Source organism: Osmerus eperlanus, chromosome 2 (genome assembly GCF_963692335.1).
Source record: "Osmerus eperlanus chromosome 2, fOsmEpe2.1, whole genome shotgun sequence".
NCBI lineage: Eukaryota > Metazoa > Chordata > Actinopteri > Osmeriformes > Osmeridae > Osmerus > Osmerus eperlanus.
Window position 1 is genome coordinate 8,036,014 of NC_085019.1, and position 20,954 is coordinate 8,056,967.

At 38.1% G+C, this 20,954-nt stretch overlaps 3 protein-coding genes and 1 long non-coding RNA gene across 5 annotated transcripts; all 4 read right to left on the bottom strand.

The window, feature by feature from the left end:
- Positions 1-1,086: 1,086 nt before the first annotated feature.
- ube2ia (ubiquitin-conjugating enzyme E2Ia) lies at positions 1,087-6,140 on the bottom strand. 2 transcript variants are annotated; one of them, XM_062450647.1, is made up of 7 exons: positions 5,901-6,140; positions 5,316-5,397; positions 5,048-5,131; positions 4,873-4,945; positions 4,664-4,773; positions 4,388-4,467; positions 1,087-2,958 (listed from the first exon to the last, which is right to left on the bottom strand). In XM_062450647.1, exons 2-7 carry the CDS (start codon positions 5,379-5,381, stop codon positions 2,898-2,900), a joined length of 474 nt encoding a protein of 157 aa, XP_062306631.1. In that variant the 5' UTR covers positions 5,382-5,397; positions 5,901-6,140; the 3' UTR covers positions 1,087-2,897. The 2 variants fall into 2 exon arrangements, with proteins under 2 accessions (XP_062306631.1, XP_062306622.1); XM_062450638.1 differs by having other exon boundaries at positions 5,951-6,136.
- Positions 6,141-9,506: 3,366 nt separating this feature from the next.
- kctd5a (potassium channel tetramerization domain containing 5a) lies at positions 9,507-13,807 on the bottom strand. The gene is made up of 6 exons (XM_062450660.1): positions 13,491-13,807; positions 11,934-12,042; positions 11,617-11,708; positions 10,904-10,999; positions 10,019-10,144; positions 9,507-9,592 (listed from the first exon to the last, which is right to left on the bottom strand). Exons 1-6 carry the CDS (start codon positions 13,710-13,712, stop codon positions 9,563-9,565), a joined length of 675 nt encoding a protein of 224 aa, XP_062306644.1. The 5' UTR covers positions 13,713-13,807; the 3' UTR covers positions 9,507-9,562.
- Positions 13,808-14,413: 606 nt separating this feature from the next.
- LOC134037691 (uncharacterized) lies at positions 14,414-15,840 on the bottom strand. The gene is made up of 5 exons (XR_009932561.1): positions 15,663-15,840; positions 15,427-15,580; positions 15,219-15,306; positions 15,034-15,118; positions 14,414-14,948 (listed from the first exon to the last, which is right to left on the bottom strand). It is a non-coding gene; the product is annotated as an uncharacterized LOC134037691 (long non-coding RNA).
- Positions 15,841-19,079: 3,239 nt separating this feature from the next.
- On the bottom strand, positions 19,080-20,400 carry LOC134037696 (uncharacterized). Its single transcript, XM_062483164.1, has one exon. The coding sequence runs from the start codon at positions 20,306-20,308 to the stop codon at positions 19,460-19,462; it is 849 nt and encodes a 282-aa protein (XP_062339148.1). The 5' UTR covers positions 20,309-20,400; the 3' UTR covers positions 19,080-19,459.
- Positions 20,401-20,954: the final 554 nt, after the last annotated feature.

A 20,954-nucleotide genomic window follows, 5' to 3' on the forward strand; every position in this document is an offset into this window, starting at 1 on the left:
TCTAAGCGCAGAAATGATTCCACACAGACAATAACAAAAGCTCCAGTCAGGCACCATTTCACGGCACAGCAGTGACACTTACCAAATAGAACCACTTATACATAGACAAACCCAAAGATCCCAAGTGATTAGAAGTTCCCGATAGGGTTTTCAGTTTAATTGACCTGCTTAAGGAACGCCGGATTACGTAATTCACTCTGTTCTTTAGAGTTGTAAATCTGAAATAAAGGATATTCTGTAGTCAAACGCCATATAAACCCCATTAGGCCTACGTTTCAACACATTTCACTGAGACACTGGCAAGAGTTTTTCACTTGCAGCATTACCACATCCCCCCCAGGGAATTACAGTAATGTTCTTCCCTTTTGTCTGTGGTCAGACTACAGTGTACGGCCGACAAGCAATTCAGATAATAGCTTTTTTTCCTTCAAAACAGAAATTGTGTTTCTGGATTTTACACCCCTTGCAATTCACTAACCTCAAAGTTGCAGTTTGATTAAACAGTGTTCCGTGTTGTTAACAGCCCTTCTAGGCATGGACCTCATTTGTCTGCTGTGTCAGGAACTCCTCGATCAGAGAACCTCACAATTGCATGTTTATATCATTAACATACACAAACTCTCATCACATAAAAGCCTGCACAGCCTGCAACAGAAAATGATTCCCCCCTACCCCCCAAGCTGTTGCTTGTCCTCTTAACTCTATGCCTTGTCAGCTAGCTACCCTTTAGACAAAATCCACAAAGAAGGTTGAAGACTTCGCTGTGCTCAGTGGAAAGACACTGGGTGACCCTCCGCACCGTTTCCATGGACACATCATTAGTGAACCGCCCCAGCTGGCTTGAATTGTTTTAAGTATCTGTGGCACAGATTTTTTTATATATATATATTTCTAAAACAGGACTCCTAGTGCAAGTGCAGATGGAAAACCTTATTTTTTTATGATTCTCTTCAGATTACTATAATACAGAATCACTTCACATTTTGACAATCTGGGTGTGATCCATATTCAAATCACCCAGCCTGATAAACATCTCCATGATCATTTCAACCCTGATTTGTTTTCTTCAGAAAAATTGCAACAAAACAGGATGTATAGCCTGATGTTGATTACAGTGCTAATGATTTAATTTGCATTGCGAACCCTGTAATTTGCATTGTGTGCTAATTGTATTTCACCTGCTGCGCTCAGTTAGCAATCAGACAAGCTATGAGGTATGAGTGAGGAGTTCCTCTCGGAGACAATTCATCAGTGTCTTACACACAACCTCAAACAAATTACATAACTAATACAATTGTCTTAACATTGCCTCAAAACCAAGTGTGTTACACTTGCTTACTGAATATTTGGGGTTATGAGTCATAACACAGTGGGGCAGGATGGTGAGGTAGAGGTTGATTGTTGAGGAAAAGCAAATGAAAGTGCAAGACGCTCTACTACAGGATGGGAGTCATTCCTATGGGCCCAGGGTCTCAAGTTTCCCACTTCAGTCCCCAGAGCAGTGTTAGACCTAAATTGATCAAAATCAAACGTTAACCATTGGTTTCATTGTGTCTCTATAGCACTTTTGAAACCTTATTCCAATAAATTTGATATTTACTTATGCAATATTTCTATCATGACAGGTTCAATTTGACCTGAAAACAATAGGAGAGTTAATGTGTTCTATTGAACAGGGGAAACATATGTGCCCTGGGAACATAGATAACCTCCAAGAGCATGACCATCCTCTTAAACTATCAGACAGCTTTTAATTACTATCTATGACCCTGTCAATGCGCTGGTCAGTAAAGTCAAAAGAAATTAGATCTACTCATCCAGTCTAGATTCTTTCAACATTAAGATTAAATGGACTCAGCCTCCAAGAGTTGAATAAAACAAGTCAATATAAAAAATAAATCTAAATGTCAAATAAAGCTAGGCCTCCACATCTATGATTAGTCAACACTTAACAGGGAAGCAAGTAGGAATGACAATTAAATACTAATGTCAAGTTAAAAACAAAAAAACACGTGTTTTTTTGTGGAACAGCTTGACATCACACTTCAGGAGAAGGAATGTGAACAACGCTTAAAATTGAATTCAGACGGTACACTTGAATCATGTGACAGTAAAAACATTAAGAAACCTGTCTCACTCAAGGGGCTCAGCACATTAGGGCTTCCTCATCCATTTCAGTAATATACCACAAGTTTGCCAAATTTCCCATACAAAATACAGATACTGTATGCATACATATTTGGATGTACACGGTCATAGAAGAAAACAGTATTGTCACATGGAGGATGAATTCTGCTGAATTTTTGCAACATCCTGTTCAGTATCCATGTTGACAGTCCTCATAACATTCAATATCTAAAAAGTTTGTTCATAAGCTTGATCATCTGATAATACAATACAGTGTGATATGATGGAATGTATCTGTATGCTTTAACACTTTGTATAAACATTTTTTATTTACTCTAAATACTTCAAACAAAGACTTGTGATTTAGTTAACTGCTGAACATACTATGGTTGTCTTGCCTATTATTACTATAAAAAAAGTTTAGCATATAGGCAGACAACCGCTAATTTATTGAATACATTAAGTTGGACAATGTATAGAAGTGGATGCTCCCATCCATTGATCTCATTCAGTCTTTTCAAAAAACCACAGATGGGAGTCCGGCAAATCCATTATGGTGATACATTTCACCTCATATCCCATACCTCCAAATCAAAAAGTTTAAAGGGGCAGATCAGTATGGTGAATGTTTAAGGACAGAAAAATGGCACAAAACATTCAGTTAAAAAAAGAAAGTCCAGCACAAAAAGGTTTGCTATGGACAGTTTTAAAGACCAAAAAGAGCAGACACAAAAAAACATGAGCAATCCTTTGACGTGAAGTATTGAAGCTTACGGGGAAAACTTCTTGGCCTGTGCTCGAACCCTTTTTTCATATTCCACTCTGTTTTGGCTGAAAGGGAAATTGATGAGATGCAGGACAGGTTATACATTTCACATGAATCAAGGTCAGGAGTCTCTACCATTTCTGGGACTCAATGAAATATTACAGAAAACTCCCACACAAACGTCAGCTATTAAACCTTTCAATCTCAGTACATGACCCTCATGGGTATAACTCATAGCTAGAAAGCCTCCTTGTCCTCTCCCATATATAGTAAAGAGGTATGAACGCACAGTTCATACTGTTCCTACTGTTGTAGGATACTTTTTGTATCCTACAAAAAGGGACATTAGACATTCAATTGTCATCCTGCGACCACATTTTATATAGAAGTTTGATCTCAGGTTTCAAATCTCTGCCCTCTATGTTGTATGTTAATATTAGTACCATAATCATTTTTTGAATACATATTTATAGCAAAAGATAAATACAAAAAGGTACAATCATTCTCTTCCCCTACACAGCTTGCGTTAGGATGAACTATGCTTAATCATTTTCTGAACCCACTACAATAAGATCTCAAAATTAAACATGGTGTTTACATGCATACCAAACAATGAAATTAAATATTTGAATGCAACCAGTAATTATATTGTTGGCCTTGTTTAGATGACTGTACCCAAGTAAGTGTGTGGGCACCTTATTTAGAATGAGCATTCATTTAGTGATAGAGAAACTACTTGCGTGTGACCATCACTGAGTGCTTTAAAAAAATAAACATGTAAATAAAATAAATCTGAATGAAACCCAACCGGGGTCCTGTTCCAGTTCATTCGGTTCCATAAAGCCAGCTCAACGTAGTTCAAACTCAGTTACTATGGCAACTTATACTGCGAAACTGACCTGGTCCGGGGCAGGCTAACTGTCAGGCTTAGCACGTGTTTTTGCTTAACCAGACGTTCACTGACCCAACGGGAAAACAATGATTCACCACAAACTTTCTAGTGTGATGCCTTTTAAAACCTTTATCAATGAAGTAAAGGTCGATAAAAATTAAAAAAAGGACCTCGACCTACGTAGCCCATCATTCATGTCAATCATGGCGTGTCATTTTTTTCTGATGAAGTGGTGGATGAAAGAACATTCTTTCGGAATAAGTCACATGATCATGAACATTGCGCTTTGCCATGGTGGATTGATAGGATCCATGTTTACCTCTCAGGCTGCTTAAGAATAGGGTGCACCCGCAATTGACTTGAATTAGTCGGATTGCGTGAACTACAATTGGCCTTTATGGAAAAGCTTTTGCCCCGACTGACTTGTTAGGTTAATTCAAGTCAGGTTTGGGAGTTTAATCTCAAGCTTTTTTGAGCTGTCTTTATGGAACAGGCCCCAGTTTGCATTACATCCCGTTTACAAACATTGAAATCATGAAATCAAAATTACTGATACATAGATTTGTTGCCTATGGATAAGTCAACTGCTAACGAAGACTTACCAGTAAATCGTGTATGCCTCTGCTTGTGCCGGATCTTGGATATTTGGTTCATTTAGGAGCTCTTGGATTCCTAACAATATCTGTTGATGAAGGCAGAATGGCAACCTTAAAATTCTCACATGGGATGAATATCCAGAACATGAATCTTTGCTGCCCTCTGCTGCACAACATTTTGACAAGGCAAAAGCAAGGACAGTTAAACATAAATAACTACTCAAACTGGATTTTCCAACAGAAAGATCTGCGCATCTTAAAAAATTAACTCCAGATGGGTACTTGTTTGATAGTAATGGCCGGCCTCCAGTCTTTGTCCTCCTCTAGAATCGATAGGCAGACAGTGCCTGACGGATATACATTTGGGTGGAACAAGGGAGGCTCAAATTTGCCTGCAAAAGACAACCTGGGTAATTAGTTACATGAAATGTTACATGCATGTAGGATTAGTGCTCATGTAAAGTTAAATCATTAAAAGAAAAGAAACGTACACTTTGGAGGAGAGGAAGGATAGTCATCCTTGAAGAGCATTCTCAGTTTGAACAGCCCTCCTTCCCATGGCGTCTAAATTAAAAAACAAACTTTGTGAAAAAGTACCTGGAATAAGCCATTGCCCATTTAAAAGCTGTCCACACAATTTGGTTGCGGCTTTCCATCAAGTCTTACCCCCTTTTTACCAGGAATGGCACACTCCCAGTTCATCAGGTTCATTGTTCCATCAGGGTTTTTTGTTGGGACAGCAACAAAACCCTAGTGAAGGACATGTCTTTTACCAAATGTAATATCATGGCAATGTTCAGAGCATCAAGACCAAGTTAGGCCCACAGATCCAACAAGCAACAGTAGAGGAGAAATACAACTACGAAACTCACGAAGTAGGCTATATACCGCTTTTTCACAAAGTGGGGTGTCCTGCAAAGATTTGAATACTTACAAAGGGATGGTCCTTTCTCCAGGCCTTCCTTTCTTGAGCAAGGCGGCTTAAGGCTATACCAGACATGACTTCTTGTTGCTTCCTAAATCAAAACAAAGTATTATGCAATATTCAATAAAGAAACCGGGGAAACCCGTACACAAACCAGTTTCTGAGAGCAATAAATAAATTTGCCATCTGGTCAATAATACAACTTTACTTTTCAGTAGCAGTGAAGGGTAGATATTTCTGACTGCCTTGATAAGTTTGAGAGATGTCCACAAAGCAGCTACTAGTATAACGTCTGGACTAGCTAGCAGGCCAGCCTATTTTCCTAGCTAGCCAGCCAGTTTTAGGTCCACACTAGCTAACTCAGCCTGCCAATTGTAGGACAGCTAGCCAGTCAGTCACTTCTATGTAGCCAGGTAACTATCCAGCTACATGCAAGATGGCTAGCTAGCAATCTCTGGCCATTCATAACAATTGTATATATAGGCTAGTTAGCCGGCAGTTGGCTACCTAGCCAGTTAGCTTGTACAGTACGAGCTTCCTAGCGTATTGGCTGTGTTGTTGACTGAAAAAGCAGGCAAAAGCAAAGAAACTTACCGATTAACGTTTAATTTTCACGTAGAGGGTTCTTAAAGATCAACACTCACCTTCAGTATGACTAAAACTGTTTTTTTTTATGTGATGATAACAGATGGCGTCAAATTTGGCCACAATTTGCTTGCCAGGCTTACGAAGTTTCCCTCCTCCTGAAACAGAATTTATCCCCGTCTAAATAAGACCAAGCGCACGTTACGTTGCGCAAATGTCCACCCTGCGCGAACCTTTATTCGCTTTCGTTCGCAGATCTACCACAAATACAGCAACGAACCAGACTGCATTTAATCATCAAATGTATGCCAATCAAATGTAATCAGATCTATACAGAGAAAACAAGAACACATAGGAGGAAACACAATTCAGGAACGGAACGTACCCATATGCCGATTGCTTCTGCCTGAAAACGATTTCACTAATTAACTGATCCAGTTGCAAAACTCCCGCATTCCTTATTTTGAATCAGGTATAATTACCCCAAATAATGTTTTATTAAAATGTACCCACAATAACAGTTTGTATATGTGGATTGGTAAAGACAATGAAATGATTAGGCTACATTTATCGAAGTGTTCAAAAATTCAAAGACGTGGCAAAAAGAGAACGTAGGGTAATGTGTGGGACACCAAACTCCAATGTTCTTTTCCCTACTATGAACATTTGTCTAGTAGGCTAGTCCACATAATTTTTACTCTAGCATGGATGTTATGTGACTGAAATCCCCAAACTTGAAGAGCTCTGACAATATTATTCAGAGCGATACAGAAAATCCAAGACAATATTACTGATGAAATAACTAAGAAAAAGATTGTATTTAAGGTGGATGTTTTATTTCAGTAGGTAGCTGGAAGGTTATTACAATTGTTGCTGTGTAAACTAACACAAAGTCACAACGGTTTAGCCCAGAGCCATAGAGAAATACTTCATCATTTTCATCATTACTAATGTCGTTGCATTTATCATACAATTAAAAAAAAAAACTAATTTGACATACTTATTAACTTCAATAAATATTTGTTGTAACATAAACGTTGATGTTAATATCAAGTTGTAGCATACTGTAACATCAAGGTCAGCCGTTTAAACCAGTCTCGGGAAAAACATCCAAACACTTTGTTAATTAATTTACATTTATTAAGTTTAACAATGTTTTAACATCGTTTCGAATTTTTACTTGTCAAAACATAGTTTTCATATTGTGTATATACATGAGTATATAAAATACATGTACAAACATCTAGAAAGATACTAAATAGGAACGGCAGTGATAAAGTGGAGCAAAGCATAATTGTTCTTTTTCTAAATGTTTTACAGATTAATGGAAAGTTTGAAAAACGTTCTGTTAAGACATCCACAGCAGCTGGAGGAAAGAACATGCTTGTGTCTACCATGGGCCCTTCCTAAGAAGAACAGTCAGACCTATCTAAAATTAGGTGGTGTCCTGCAGAGCTGAAGAGGACCCAATAGGGTGCATCAGTTTAATCATGCAGTAGACGACACATGCAATAACTGATAGCTCCTGTAACGCCATACTCTGAAAAGCTACTGCTGGGTGGTCACTACTCATCAAAAGTTGACCCTGAAAAATATGAGCATCAGTAACACACCCATTGCAAATGCACTGAAGTGCCTCATGGACACTAGAGGCACATGTCACCACAAGACACTCGGTGACGAGTAAATATAATTTTCATCAAAAAATATTCAAAAACGTATTACTAGTTGTGTTGATACATGGCTGACAGCAACTATTTGGGATATGTAAATATACAAATCTTCCAACCAGCCAAATTTGAGGGTGGTGTCAAAATGGCAAGGTAAGTAAACATGTAAGATCAAGATTATAAAACACTACACGTAAACTTTACCTTGATCAGGCAATAACAATGGTTAAATTGACCTCTGTAGAGATTATAGCTTGTATTCCACTATTGAAAGCCCTTAGTGTGTAAGGAAGAAAAAAAAACATGCTATGAGAAAACATCATACAGTATATTATCAGACTTTCTCCTCAATGTACAAACAAAGGCTTGTAGATATATTAAAATTACCTAAATAGTTTCCAAGTCCCTGACCACATATTTGTGTAATTCAGTTCGAATTGATATTGATTTGGTCATCAAACAAAGGCAACATGTTCTACACCAAAATTGTACTGTATATATTGTCAATAAGCAGGATATGTGAAAGCTATTAGTGATGGTAAAGCCATTGTGTGCTGCAGCTTTAACCTTAAATGTTTGTACACTGCCAGTCCAAAACCAGTCAAATGACTGATTGAATGTATACGGGTGTTATTGAAAAACACTGTGGTGAATCATGCAGAAGGATTAGTGCTTCAAAACTATGTTTCCAACACAGGTGTGATACATGTATGCATAATATCAATTATTTGCTTGGTAGAACCTGCCACAAACAGTCACTGCCCTAATATTGAAGTTAACTGCCCAAATCCAAGACAAAAGCTTTGCAAATAATAAAAACTATTTAAAAGTAAACTAAGTAAACAAATAAGGCTTGCAATTAATATTGAGACAAAGAGGCGAAGGTTATATTAAAATTGGCAAGTAAAATGGGTTCCACATACAGTTTAACAAATACCTATTAATAATATTCAACCGAAAATATCCCACTCCCTCCCTTCAAAGCTACTCTCCCAAAAACACATGAACGTGCTGTCTGACTACTGCAATGAGTGCATGGGCAGACTGCGTGCAGGTAGGTAGGTAAGATCATTGGTCGTCAAATCATTGCATTCGGTCTGAATGCGATGATTGGTCGTGTTTATTACAGTCCTGCAATGGTCACAGATATCTGATATATTTTTTGATTATCGTCCGAGCAATTAATTTATTGATTGCTATCAGGATGTGAAGTTTATTTCTGCAAATATGACAAAAAGTGCTTCTCAGAAACATTACCTTCCCTGCCTTTAAGGTAAAATACTCTAAAATACAAGAATGTTCCAGTTTCAAGGCAATCCATTGAGTACACCAAGAACCCTACAATGGAAGACTTCTACATCCTGCATCTCCCAATCATATCTCGTCAATCTCTTAAAATAACAGGTAAAAAAAGATGATAATGTCCCCTTTCCATAACATAAGATTCTGTGCCATTGGGCTATGTGTAAGTGGACAAATAATCTCATTTTCATAGATATATAAAAACCAAAAAAGTCTAATATGGATTTGTCAAACACCAAATTAATACAGAGTACAAATCTAATTGATTTTCTTCAAGTTAATTTCTTGAACTGAAGTTTAACTATTCCCTCCTGGTTGTATGCATTATGTTTCCTGGTGAATATTCGAAAATACTAGCAGAAACCCTGAGTAAATGATGGACCAGCTAGATGTAGTAGATTACCTTGCGCAAGTTTTTATAAATGACACGTCTATTTTCTCTCCATCACACTGATAAGGCTGTTAGGTCCTTCTTTCCATCTGGGATCAATCTACACCACTAAGTAGTCAAAACAGTCAATTAACACTTAGTTGTGCACATTACTGGTGTGTGTAGAAAAAAGAAAGCTGACTTCATCAGCCTACCATGATGTTCCTTAGAAAGTTCCTCTAGATTGTGATGTGTTTTGTGTATATGTGTTTCGTGTTTTGTTTATATCCAAATAATAATCATGTTTTTACAAAAGGATTGCAGTCTCTTTACATTCGAGAACCTTGTTCTTGAAGAATCTGAAAAAAAATGGTAGATTAACATAAAAATTATGTATTACATGAAAAGTATAGAGTGAATGCCACAACAATGAGGAGCAGGTTAGCTTCTGGAGTCACAAAACATGAACAGTAACAGCACAGAAGCAATAGAGAATATCCATACACTAGGGAAGATATGTAAGGAAAGGGAAAACCATTAAATATGGAGGAATTATCATCTAATCTTTGATATAATGGGCACATAGGGAGGGGGAGGCAGGGGAAAGGATGCAGTTTTACCCATAGCTCTAAGATTCTAGGCAAGGCCTTGTGGAAAAAAGTCAGTTAGGTTGCAGTTAGGGTGTTCGATAGGTTGCATGCAAAAAAGCAGAACAAAAGTTTCTCAACATCACATATCAAGTTGTGAAACCAGTAAACGCCATGTAGCAGTATGGAAGCACTCACCTTTGCCTTTTCACTTGGCTCGCTGCTTGTGCCATAACATTGGTTATGCAGTTCTTTGGAGACAACACACAGGAATTCTGCCTGGTCTTCATTTCCATAGTTGTATGAGGAGCCAATACTGACCAACTAAGAGAAGAGAAGGGAGAAACAGAGACAAATAGTCCCTTAACTGTGACCAAAGATGAACATCATGTTTGCTTACAATTAAAGAAAACGTTTCTCAATCATGTATCGGTTCATCAGTTGCTGATTAATGAATGATGTACAGTACATAATATTAATGCATAGCACTAATGCCTTACGTAGGGGACGTTGAATGGCTGTATTCTAACAAGTCTAAACCATGACTGTATTGCGGTTCCCCCTTTTCACAAATGAGGCCATGTGCAGAATGCTTGGCATTCTGTCACCTTGCTGTCTCCCAAAAAAGGAAATGTGTGAGTGGCAGGAGCCAGGACACCCATTCCTACTATCAGAGCAAGACCTTTACACCCTGCAAGGTATCTGCAAGGGGAGAGGCTTCTCACAGACATATCACAGAAAAGGGATCATTGGTGTTCTGATGATTTTAAGGGAGGGGGGGGGGGGAGCAACAACTTTGAACACAACATCAAACTCTAGCAACTTGTACCCCGACAGCAGCGAGTCTTAAATGGTTTCCAGGATCAAAAATTGAATTTTCTTGTCTCCTCACACGGTCTGACAATTGTAAGACTTATGAGAAAAATAACTTCAATCAACACATTTTTACTCTGGCTATAAAAGTTTTCTATACAACTACTAATGATCTGTAGATTATTTGTCATTGAAGCGTTAAGTCTACATTAAAGCACTTGCTCACCGAATACAAACACCTGACAGTGCATCTTTATCCTCTAGGCCTACCTGTTCAAACTTCCAGCCGTCTGACATGGTAGAAACCATTTGTGTTAATTCTTCTTCTTGGCACTGCAAGACTCTATAGACATGCTTTACAGGAAGCTGTGTGAAAAACAATCCAATCGTTAAAGCCTATACCTAAGCTTAGTTATATTAGCCAGTTTTCCAAAAATACTTTTCAAGCTTATTTACGTTTTATGTGGGCATATTCTCAGTTTACAGATGGTACTGTTTGAATCGCAATTCCAGCTAAGATACTGCCAGAGTGACAACGTTGTTAGTATTAGCTTGTTTCAAAGTGGTTTCTTTATTAATGAAATGTAATATGTGCTTAAAAATATCCCTAGAGGGAAAAACGTTGCAACGATGCAAATATTTAAACTATGCAAGGCTGCCACATATCACTCCCCGTTAATTGAGGGGAGTTTCTTAAAGTTGGAAAGTTTCCACCTCCTTCTTATTCCTGTTATTTTGCAACATTTTAAGAAATACTATAATCACAAGAAAGCTAACAGAAGTGCACCACAGAGGCACAAACAGAAACCCTCCACAATACAACATCTGTAAACAGAGAAATTTGGGAGGCATTTGGGAGAACCGTTTGCATAATCAAGAAGTCCTTGTTGAATTCTTATATATTTTTTATACAGATATTTTCTAATTCCTAATTTTAAAGAAATGGGGACGCTGTGATATCAAAATCAGCAATGTAAACTTACCTGCGCAGTTCTGCAGTCCCTCTCTCTGATTTTGTCTTTAACTAGCTTGATCAAATAGGTAATATTGTAGAATTCTGCCTCTTCCAGTACTCCTTCGGGAACAAAACTATACATGAACAGATCCTGAAAGTTTTTTTAAATAAGCATCCGAAACTAATGAGGGAATCATTTAACATGCTGTTAGTGAATATAAGCATCATAAATAAAAAAGGAGATTTATCGGCAACACAGAAACAACAACAGAACACTTATCTGAAGGTGACATGAAAGACAGGCCCAAACACATCTATGAACAATCAAGGACATTCTCATCATACCTTCCTCTGCAAGGCCTCTATTGAGCACCAATTTCCCATGCCTTAGATAGTTGAGCACTGGACCGAAGTAAGTTGGGTCTCTGTCTATTAAATATGCACCTGTCTCATCCTGAATAATAATAAAAAAAAAAGAATATTAATGAGAAAGGAGTTCATACAATATTATGAGGACAATCTGTGCTAGATCTAAACTTTCCCTTCCAAAACTGTTGATTACTGTAGGTACTATACTATACTATACTATACTGTAGGTTTAAGTTGTTACAAGGTTGATGGGAGCAGAAAACACTTGATCATGTATCTGACATACAGACCGACCATGTAAGTGTGTATGTGTGATGTTGTTTCACAAAGGTAGCCTCTGGTTAAAGAGATATTTATGGTATAGGAACTATGTTGTCTATGCATGAGGGGGTGTTTACATGTTACTACAAAAAGAATTCTAGAAGGTGGAAGCAGAGCCTGTGATCCCCACAGACTCCAATCAGATTTATTTGTTCGTTCTTCTAAGAGACTGACTTTCCAGCTGATGTTCAATTTACGCTGGTGTTAGGATTTAAGAGATGTTGTAGTTATTGGCTAGAAGTCAACTTTCTACTTACACATTGAAACCTTGTAGGCACCAGCATTACAGGTGAGTGCCGGGAGTGCCATAATTACACTGAACATTGTGGCTGGATGATCTGTTGTTTAGGATCCCTTGCCAAAGCCCGTGAAGTAATATGAGTCTGTTTCCAGAGTTTGGCCCAGACATAGTTGAGTGGCTAATGCCCCCAGCTCCCCAAGGGACAACATGGAGCACTGACATTAAGAAGTCTCATTATCTCCCAAGAATCCCCACTGTGAGCTAGATTCAACACTCCCACACCTTCATTAGCTAGAATCAATACAGAAAGCTACATTTCTTTGCCACCCTAATCAAAACTTCGGAATTACTTTGTGATTATGCATGAAACATTTTCCACTCATTCTGAACCTTCTGCTGGGCATTTTTTACTCCTCCATGTCCAAATGTTAATAGTATCCGAGCAACAGGGTTTGTGAATTTCTTTGCTGACTTGTAAATGTCACCCTTCAGTTAAATGATGCATGATGACCTTTTGTGAAATGTATAGGATGGTCAAAAACACACTTTCTCATGTATATAATCACATTTTGACCAGAACAGGGCACCTGAGTCCAAGTGAAACATCTGACAACAAAAGATAAATCATGCTCATGGCTGTTAATTTATTATTAATAACCGGTCAACAGACTATATGACTAAGGGTAATTTACAAAGCTGAAAAACCTTGTGTTTTATTGTGAACATTGTCTAAGTTGTTTGAAATGGCCATCATGAAACAATTCTATGATGACTCGAGCTAACTACTGCTGGCTGTTAGCTAGCCTCTGCTAGAAAAGCAGGGGTTAGGCTATCTAGTTAGCTAGCTAGCTAAAAAGTGAATGATTGGCTCACTCACGGTTTAGCCAGCTGGACTGTTGTGCATGGCTAACTAGGAAACTCTAATTACCTAGCTAGCTACCCACAACAACTGTTACGTTAACATTAACTACCTTGTCAGAGTCGAGGTCGGGGTCTGCCTGGCACAGTCGATACAAGAACGATTTGGGGTCTCTACACAGCGTTTGTCTCGTGGTGAGGAAGTACGTTCCACCAACATTCAGACGAACCCATTTGGATGCTCCAATTCCAGGTGAATGCGTTATTTCTCCTGCAGACGGGGCTGGACACCTCCGTCCAACTGAGCCGCTAAGGTCAGGGCTCTTCTCCGCCATCCCTTCTCCCCCACTACACTGCAGCTACTCGGAGCTTGCAGGACCTCATAGAAACAGGAAGTATTCTGGTGGTCCAAGACAGGCTGCTCTTTGCTCGTGAGCAAACTGACTAAAGCCACACCTCCCCGTCCCAGCCAGGACACAAGAGAAAATTGATGCAAGCATATTCCTGCAAAACTGTATTGCTCACTGTATTTCCACTTTTAGTGCAAATATACATAGGAGTGCTGACTGTGCTCATGGGAACACAATTTATTTAATTAAAAAAAATTAAATGCTCAACATTTTTATGAACTGTTAGGCTTACTCTGTTAAGAGAAAGAAAAAGGACAACGAATCAATTGAGCCCTGTGCTGAATGGAAATTGGCCTGTACAAAAGAGATGAAAGTAAACCAGAGCTACTACAGACTTGTCTACTTTCCTGTCTACTTTTCCTAACCCAAACTGAAAAAAGTGATTCAACACAAATAAATAAGAGTGGTTTCCTAAATACAGTCCTGTCATCCACCTTTACATTATATCTAAATAAAACAATTATAGTGCTTTGACCAGCTGGATAAAAAAAATACAATATAAACAAAGCACAGACAGCCCATCAATGAGAACCACAACTGAAGAAGAAATACATTGTGACAACACTTCCAAATGGGACATAAAGTAAAGGAACGATTTCACAAATAAGAAATATTTCTCCCTTTTTAGTTTATTTCATGTGTTTACACATCCTTTGCAAACACATCTTCATGCCATCAACCTGACAGACCACATTCTTAGTTATGAAATGAGAGACTCTGCAGCTTACCACGATTTGCACATAAACATACCGCTGGAATGACACTCTCTGGGATAATGTGAAGGATTTTGTAACCCTCACAGTGGCATTTAGAGTGATCGGGGAGTCTCTGGCCATGGGCATCAATTCTTCCCATCAAGAGTCAACTTTACTAGTTGCTTCAAACTCCGGAGGCGAGGGGATGATCTCCATAACGTAACTCTAGGGTTGAACATGGGTGCTGTGTGTGGGAGATGTCCCAAGGACCATTTGTATTAGAAGAGACCCAGTTCATCAAAGAAGCATCAACATAAGGACTCTGATCTTGCAATGGTGTATTTGCTGTTGCCAAAATGCAGTGGTCTTCCTTAATAGGTTTACTCTCAATAATCAAAGTATTTGTTGTCTGGAGATCTTCTATTTCGTGAATCCACTTCAGATTCCCTTGTGATGCAAGCCAGTCCTGTGGAGACAATATCATTAAGATGTAAACAGTCTCACACAAGACACATTTTAAATATATAAAACTTATATTAAAAAAACTTTACATTAAGATTTCCATTATAATCTTTGAAGAGAGGCTGGAAGAAGGGGGCTGGGGATGGCACATGTAAGCAAGCTTCAATCTTCATTCTATGGCACAATTTATATATTCTTTGACATTTCATCTCAATAAACACATTCCAGTGCCCTTAAAATATAACATGAAATGATTCTACCAAACAGTCTTTACCTTTTGATGGGAATGTATAAGCTGTATAAGATCAGACCTGCAACGACCAAACACACTGGCAATGCTAACTTGAGGAACCCCCTCGATGCTGCAAAAAGAAACACAGATCTGCAAAGTCACAACAACGACAAATAAATGTGCAGGGGAGGGACAGATGTGTGTGGGTGAGCAGTAGAAACAAGAAAAAGAAGAAAAATAACACGTTTACCCTGTTTTGCATTGGTCTTTAGCCGTATCATACTCCACTCACTCTTCTCTTCGTTATACCATTCTGCTTTAGATCTCACTTTAACAAGGTATTCTTGGTCTGGATCAAGTTTGGATGCGTTCATTAAGAAAAATGTGTTGTACACACGAAATTCCTGAAAAGAAAAGTTTATCAAAGTTGAAAAAAAAAACTGTACTTCAATACAATATTTGACCTCTTGCTGAATAACCTTTTACCTTATATATCTCATTGTCAAGATATTTTTGTATGGATAGCTGGTACGTAAATTTTATTATGTGGTTTTCATAGCCACTTTTCCAGGAAATGTTGTAGCTATCAGATGTGCTCTGGACTTTGAGATCAGTTGGGGCAGTTGGTTTAACTGAACACAAAGAGTTTGTTATAAATTAAATGATCAAAACATTGAAAATGGTATGGCGTACTGGTGAATCTTATCACTAAGACCTCTGTATCACAAAGACATTCACCCCCCCACTCCCACATAAACACAAAAATGTATCAATAAAAAACAAGTATTATCCTCATAAGTAACTCACCATTAGCTGAAGGCCGAAATTTTGTAACATTTTTATAACAGTCAGAGTCATAACAAAGCGTTACGTTGAAATGGTCAGATGCTCTGAATCTGCGCTTTGTTTTATTTACAGTCACAAATGTGCAATTGTAATGATGATCCCCTATTTTTACAAGTGGACATTTAAACATGCTGTAGGGAAAAGATTAAGGGGATTGAAATAAGCTTTATCAAGATGGCAAGCAAGTCAATTTTAAGATTTAAATAGTCAGGTATTAGCATCAGTGCTGTTAAAATGGTCTAGCTCCTTAAGAATAATTTCTGCAAACAAAGAACTGTAACATTCTTTTGTATTCTCAATTTGAAATAAAATAACACACAATGGTTCTAATAAAGAACTCAGTTGAAAAACATATTGGTAATCAAAACAAAACTTACCTATGCACCACTTTATCATTAATCCATTTGAAATCCAGCCAGTACTGGATGGTAACTGTTGTGTCTCTTTTCAAAATACAGTTAATTGTAAACTGATAATCTGTCGTACAGCTGAGTCCATTTATTGGATCTGTAAGTATTAAGAAAAGTTACACACTATGTACATTTTGCACTTGAATATGAATTGATCTTATTTCTAATTTATGAATTTACCTTCATCAGTAGTACCTGCTGACAAATTAATAATGCTGCAGAATTCACACAGTATCAGCAAAGACTTCCAATTAACATGCATCTGTGGAGATGAACAAGAAAACTAGTAGTCTTGACTTTCATCATGTAAAAACATTAACATCTCTCATATTGTTTGTATTGAAATTCAGTTGGTATGTATATATTGCCCAATCAAATTGACATTAATGACAAATGAATTAACAATACAGTTAAGACTGAAAGTTCATACATCGTGTAATTCAGTGATAAAGTAAAGCACTACCTTGTTCCTTTTCATGCAATAGATCTACTAAAGAGTAGAGTGTGAAAACCAGAGCCAGATTAATATGCACCACCAAAGTATGGTCATGTGATCACATTTAAGATTGTATCGTATTGTTTTTAACCATGCACGGCATGTGGCAAGCAGTTTAGTGATAATAGTGAAACTGGAATTGTTTGCGTGATAATGTCTAGATAAACATATATAATAGGTACTTTTATTGTCACAAACTCACCAACACACTGAATTTGATAAATGTATGTTGAATTTGTGTAAAACAATTGGAATATGCACACACATGTCCCTATCAAACATTAATGCATAATAACATGCTAAGAACTCAACATCAACAAAATTCTTTAATGTATTTTTTTTTTAATCTCTGTATCAGATACAAAACACTACAATATCCTAATATACCAAACGTTGCACTATAAATAATGTTAAACTATTTGACGAAAGATTAATAACAATAGAAAAACATTATTTAGTTCACACAAGCAGTTACGAAGTCAATAAAACAATTATATGCAAAACAATAGTCTTCAATATTTTGGATAGTTTTTTTCTCTACAGTTCAGAGGGGCTTAAGGGGTGGATGTACTGTGCTTCTGTGGGTTGTCAGGATTTCCCTCCACGGTGTTGCAAATCATCCATTGCTTGACATAGTTTGAGCTTTCTGCTCCACTCAGTAAAGATGAGTTAATTTGCTCCACATTATCAAAGTCTGAATTAATTGGGGGGCCGCAGTCTGACTCCATAAAGCCACTATCAATGGTGTCCAAGTCCACCCTGGGATAGCCATCATCCGACGGTTCATTAGAGCAGAAGGAGTCCAGTGAAATTTGCTCAGGTTCTATGTGTTGGGCTTGTGGCTGCCACTCAACAGCTGATGAACAAATCGATGATCGTCTTCCTTTCTGTACAGATAACCTTTCTTCGTTATCCATATTGCAATCCATTGAAGTTTTAAACTTGCTGCCCAAACTATTTGTGCTGCCTCCTAATGTGGCCTCCTCCTCCCCAGGTGTGGTCACAGTATGGATAGAGATGTGGCCAGCTGAGTGACCAGTGCTATGCCCGCTTGCCCCACTGAAGTAGAGTAACGAGGAACTGTGGGGTGCCAGGCTGAGTAGGGAGACGATACCGTGTCTACCGTTTCCCTGGTTGTCCTCACTGCTTCTCTCTTTTATGCTCCCACAGGTCAGCATGATGACTTCCAACTGCTTCACGGGCATCTCTTGAACAGGTGTGTTCATCATCAAGTGGTCAGACTCACTGAAGATCGGTCTGACCCATTTCTGCGACAAACAGAATGAATGATAACTCATATGGGTGCAGTAAGGTCTACGATGTCTAAGAGACATTGTTAGCAAGCTGTAATGAACAAGTACATCATTATAATTTTTTATGTGCTTCGTATTAAAACTGTGCATCAAACACTGTGCCTTCGATGGAGGATATCCTATTGCGCAACCCTGAGCACTGACACCAGTTGAGCAAGATAAGGCCCACAAATATGCACGGAACATTTTTTCAAGTCAATGCCACATCCGATGAAATAGAGCTTCCGCTGAAGTCCATCACAGATTTTCATTGGGTGTGCTTTGCCTACGGCAAGGGCACAACCTTTGTTCTCTCACATATATATTATTATTTTTATTATTCTTTTTGCCCCCCTAAAACTCAAGTCAATATTTGGCCTACATAGACAACCTAGGTGTCAAAAGTTTCGTCTTGGTAGCGATTGAGTTGCTTCTATTGGGATTTACGTTCCGTTGCGTCTTGACTTTCATCATGTAAAAACATTAACATCTCTCATATCGTTTGTATTGAAATTCAGTTGGTATGTATATATTGCCCAATCAAATTGACATTAATGACAAATGAATTAACAATACAGTTAAGACTGAAAGTTCATACATCGTGTAATTCAGTGATAAAGTAAAGCACTACCTTGTTCCTTTTCATGCAATAGATCTACTAAAGAGTAGAGTGTGAAAACCAGAGCCAGATTAATATGCACCACCAAAGTATGGTCATGTGATCACATTTAAGATTGTATCGTATTGTTTTTAACCATGCACGGCATGTGGCAAGCAGTTTAGTGATAATAGTGAAACTGAAATTGTTTGCGTGATAATGTCTAGATAAACATATATAATAGGTACTTTTATTGTCACAAACTCACCAACACACATCTTTTCATTTGTAAAGCTGAATTTGATAAATGTATGTTGAATTTGTGTAAAACAATTGGAATATGCACACACATGTCCCTATCAAACATTAATGCATAATAACATGCTAAGAACTCAACATCAACAAAATTCTTTAATGTATTTTTTTTTTTAAATCTCTGTATCAGATACAAAACACTACAATATCCTAATATACCAAACGTTGCACTATAAATAATGTTAAACTATTTGACGAAAGATTAATAACAATAGAAAAACATTATTTAGTTCACACAAGCAGTTACGAAGTCAATAAAACAATTATATGCAAAACAATGGTCTTCAATATTTTGGATAGTTTTTTTCTCTACAGTTCAGAGGGGCTTAAGGGGTGGATGTACTGTGCTTCTGTGGGTTGTCAGGATTTCCCTCCACGGTGTTGCAAATCATCCATTGCTTGACATAGTTTGAGCTTTCTGCTCCACTCAGTAAAGAGGAGTTAATTTGCTCCACATTATCAAAGTCTGAATTAATTGGGGGGCTGCAGTCTGACTCCATAAATCCACTATCAATGGTGTCCAAGTCCACCCTGGGATAGCCATCATCCGACGGTTCATTAGAGCAGAAGGAGTCCAGTGAAATTTGCTCAGGTTCTATGTGTTGGGCTTGTGGCTGCCACTCAACAGCTGATGAACAAATCGATGATCGTCTTCCTTTCTGTACAGATAACCTTTCTTCGTTATCCATATTGCAATCCATTGAAGTTTTAAACTTGCTGCCCAAACTATTTGTGCTGCCTCCTAATGTGGCCTCCTCCTCCCCAGGTGTGGTCACAGTATGGATAGAGATGTGGCCAGCTGAGTGACCAGTGCTATGCCCGCTTGCCCCACTGAAGTAGAGTAACGAGGAACTGTGGGGTGCCAGGCTGAGTAGGGAGACGATACCGTGTCTACCGTTTCCCTGGTTGTCCTCACTGCTTCTCTCTTTTATGCTCCCACAGGTCAGCATGATGACTTCCAACTGCTTCACGGGCATCTCTTGAACAGGTGTGTTCATCATCAAGTGGTCAGACTCACTGAAGATCGGTCTGACCCATTTCTGCGACAAACAGAATGAATGATAACTCATATGGGTGCAGTAAGGTCTACGATGTCTAAGAGACATTGTTAGCAAGCTGTAATGAACAAGTACATCATTATAATTTTTTATGTGCTTCGTATTAAAACTGTGCATCAAACACTGTGCCTTCGATGGAGGATATCCTATTGCGCAACCCTGAGCACTGACACCAGTTGAGCAAGATAAGGCCCACAAATATGCACGGAACATTTTTTCAAGTCAATGCCACATCCGATGAAATAGAGCTTCCGCTGAAGTCCATCACAGATTTTCATTGGGTGTGCTTTGCCTACGGCAAGGGCACAACCTTTGTTCTCTCACATATATATTATTATTTTTATTATTCTTTTTGCCCCCCTAAAACTCAAGTCAATATTTGGCCTACATAGACAACCTAGGTGTCAAAAGTTTCGTCTTGGTAGCGATTGAGTTGCTTCTATTGGGATTTACGTTCCGTTGCGTCTTGACTTTCATCATGTAAAAACATTAACATCTCTCATATCGTTTGTATTGAAATTCAGTTGGTATGTATATATTGCCCAATCAAATTGACATTAATGACAAATGAATTAACAATACAGTTAAGACTGAAAGTTCATACATCGTGTAATTCAGTGATAAAGTAAAGCACTACCTTGTTCCTTTTCATGCAATAGATCTACTAAAGAGTAGAGTGTGAAAACCAGAGCCAGATTAATATGCACCACCAAAGTATGGTCATGTGATCACATTTAAGATTGTATCGTATTGTTTTTAACCA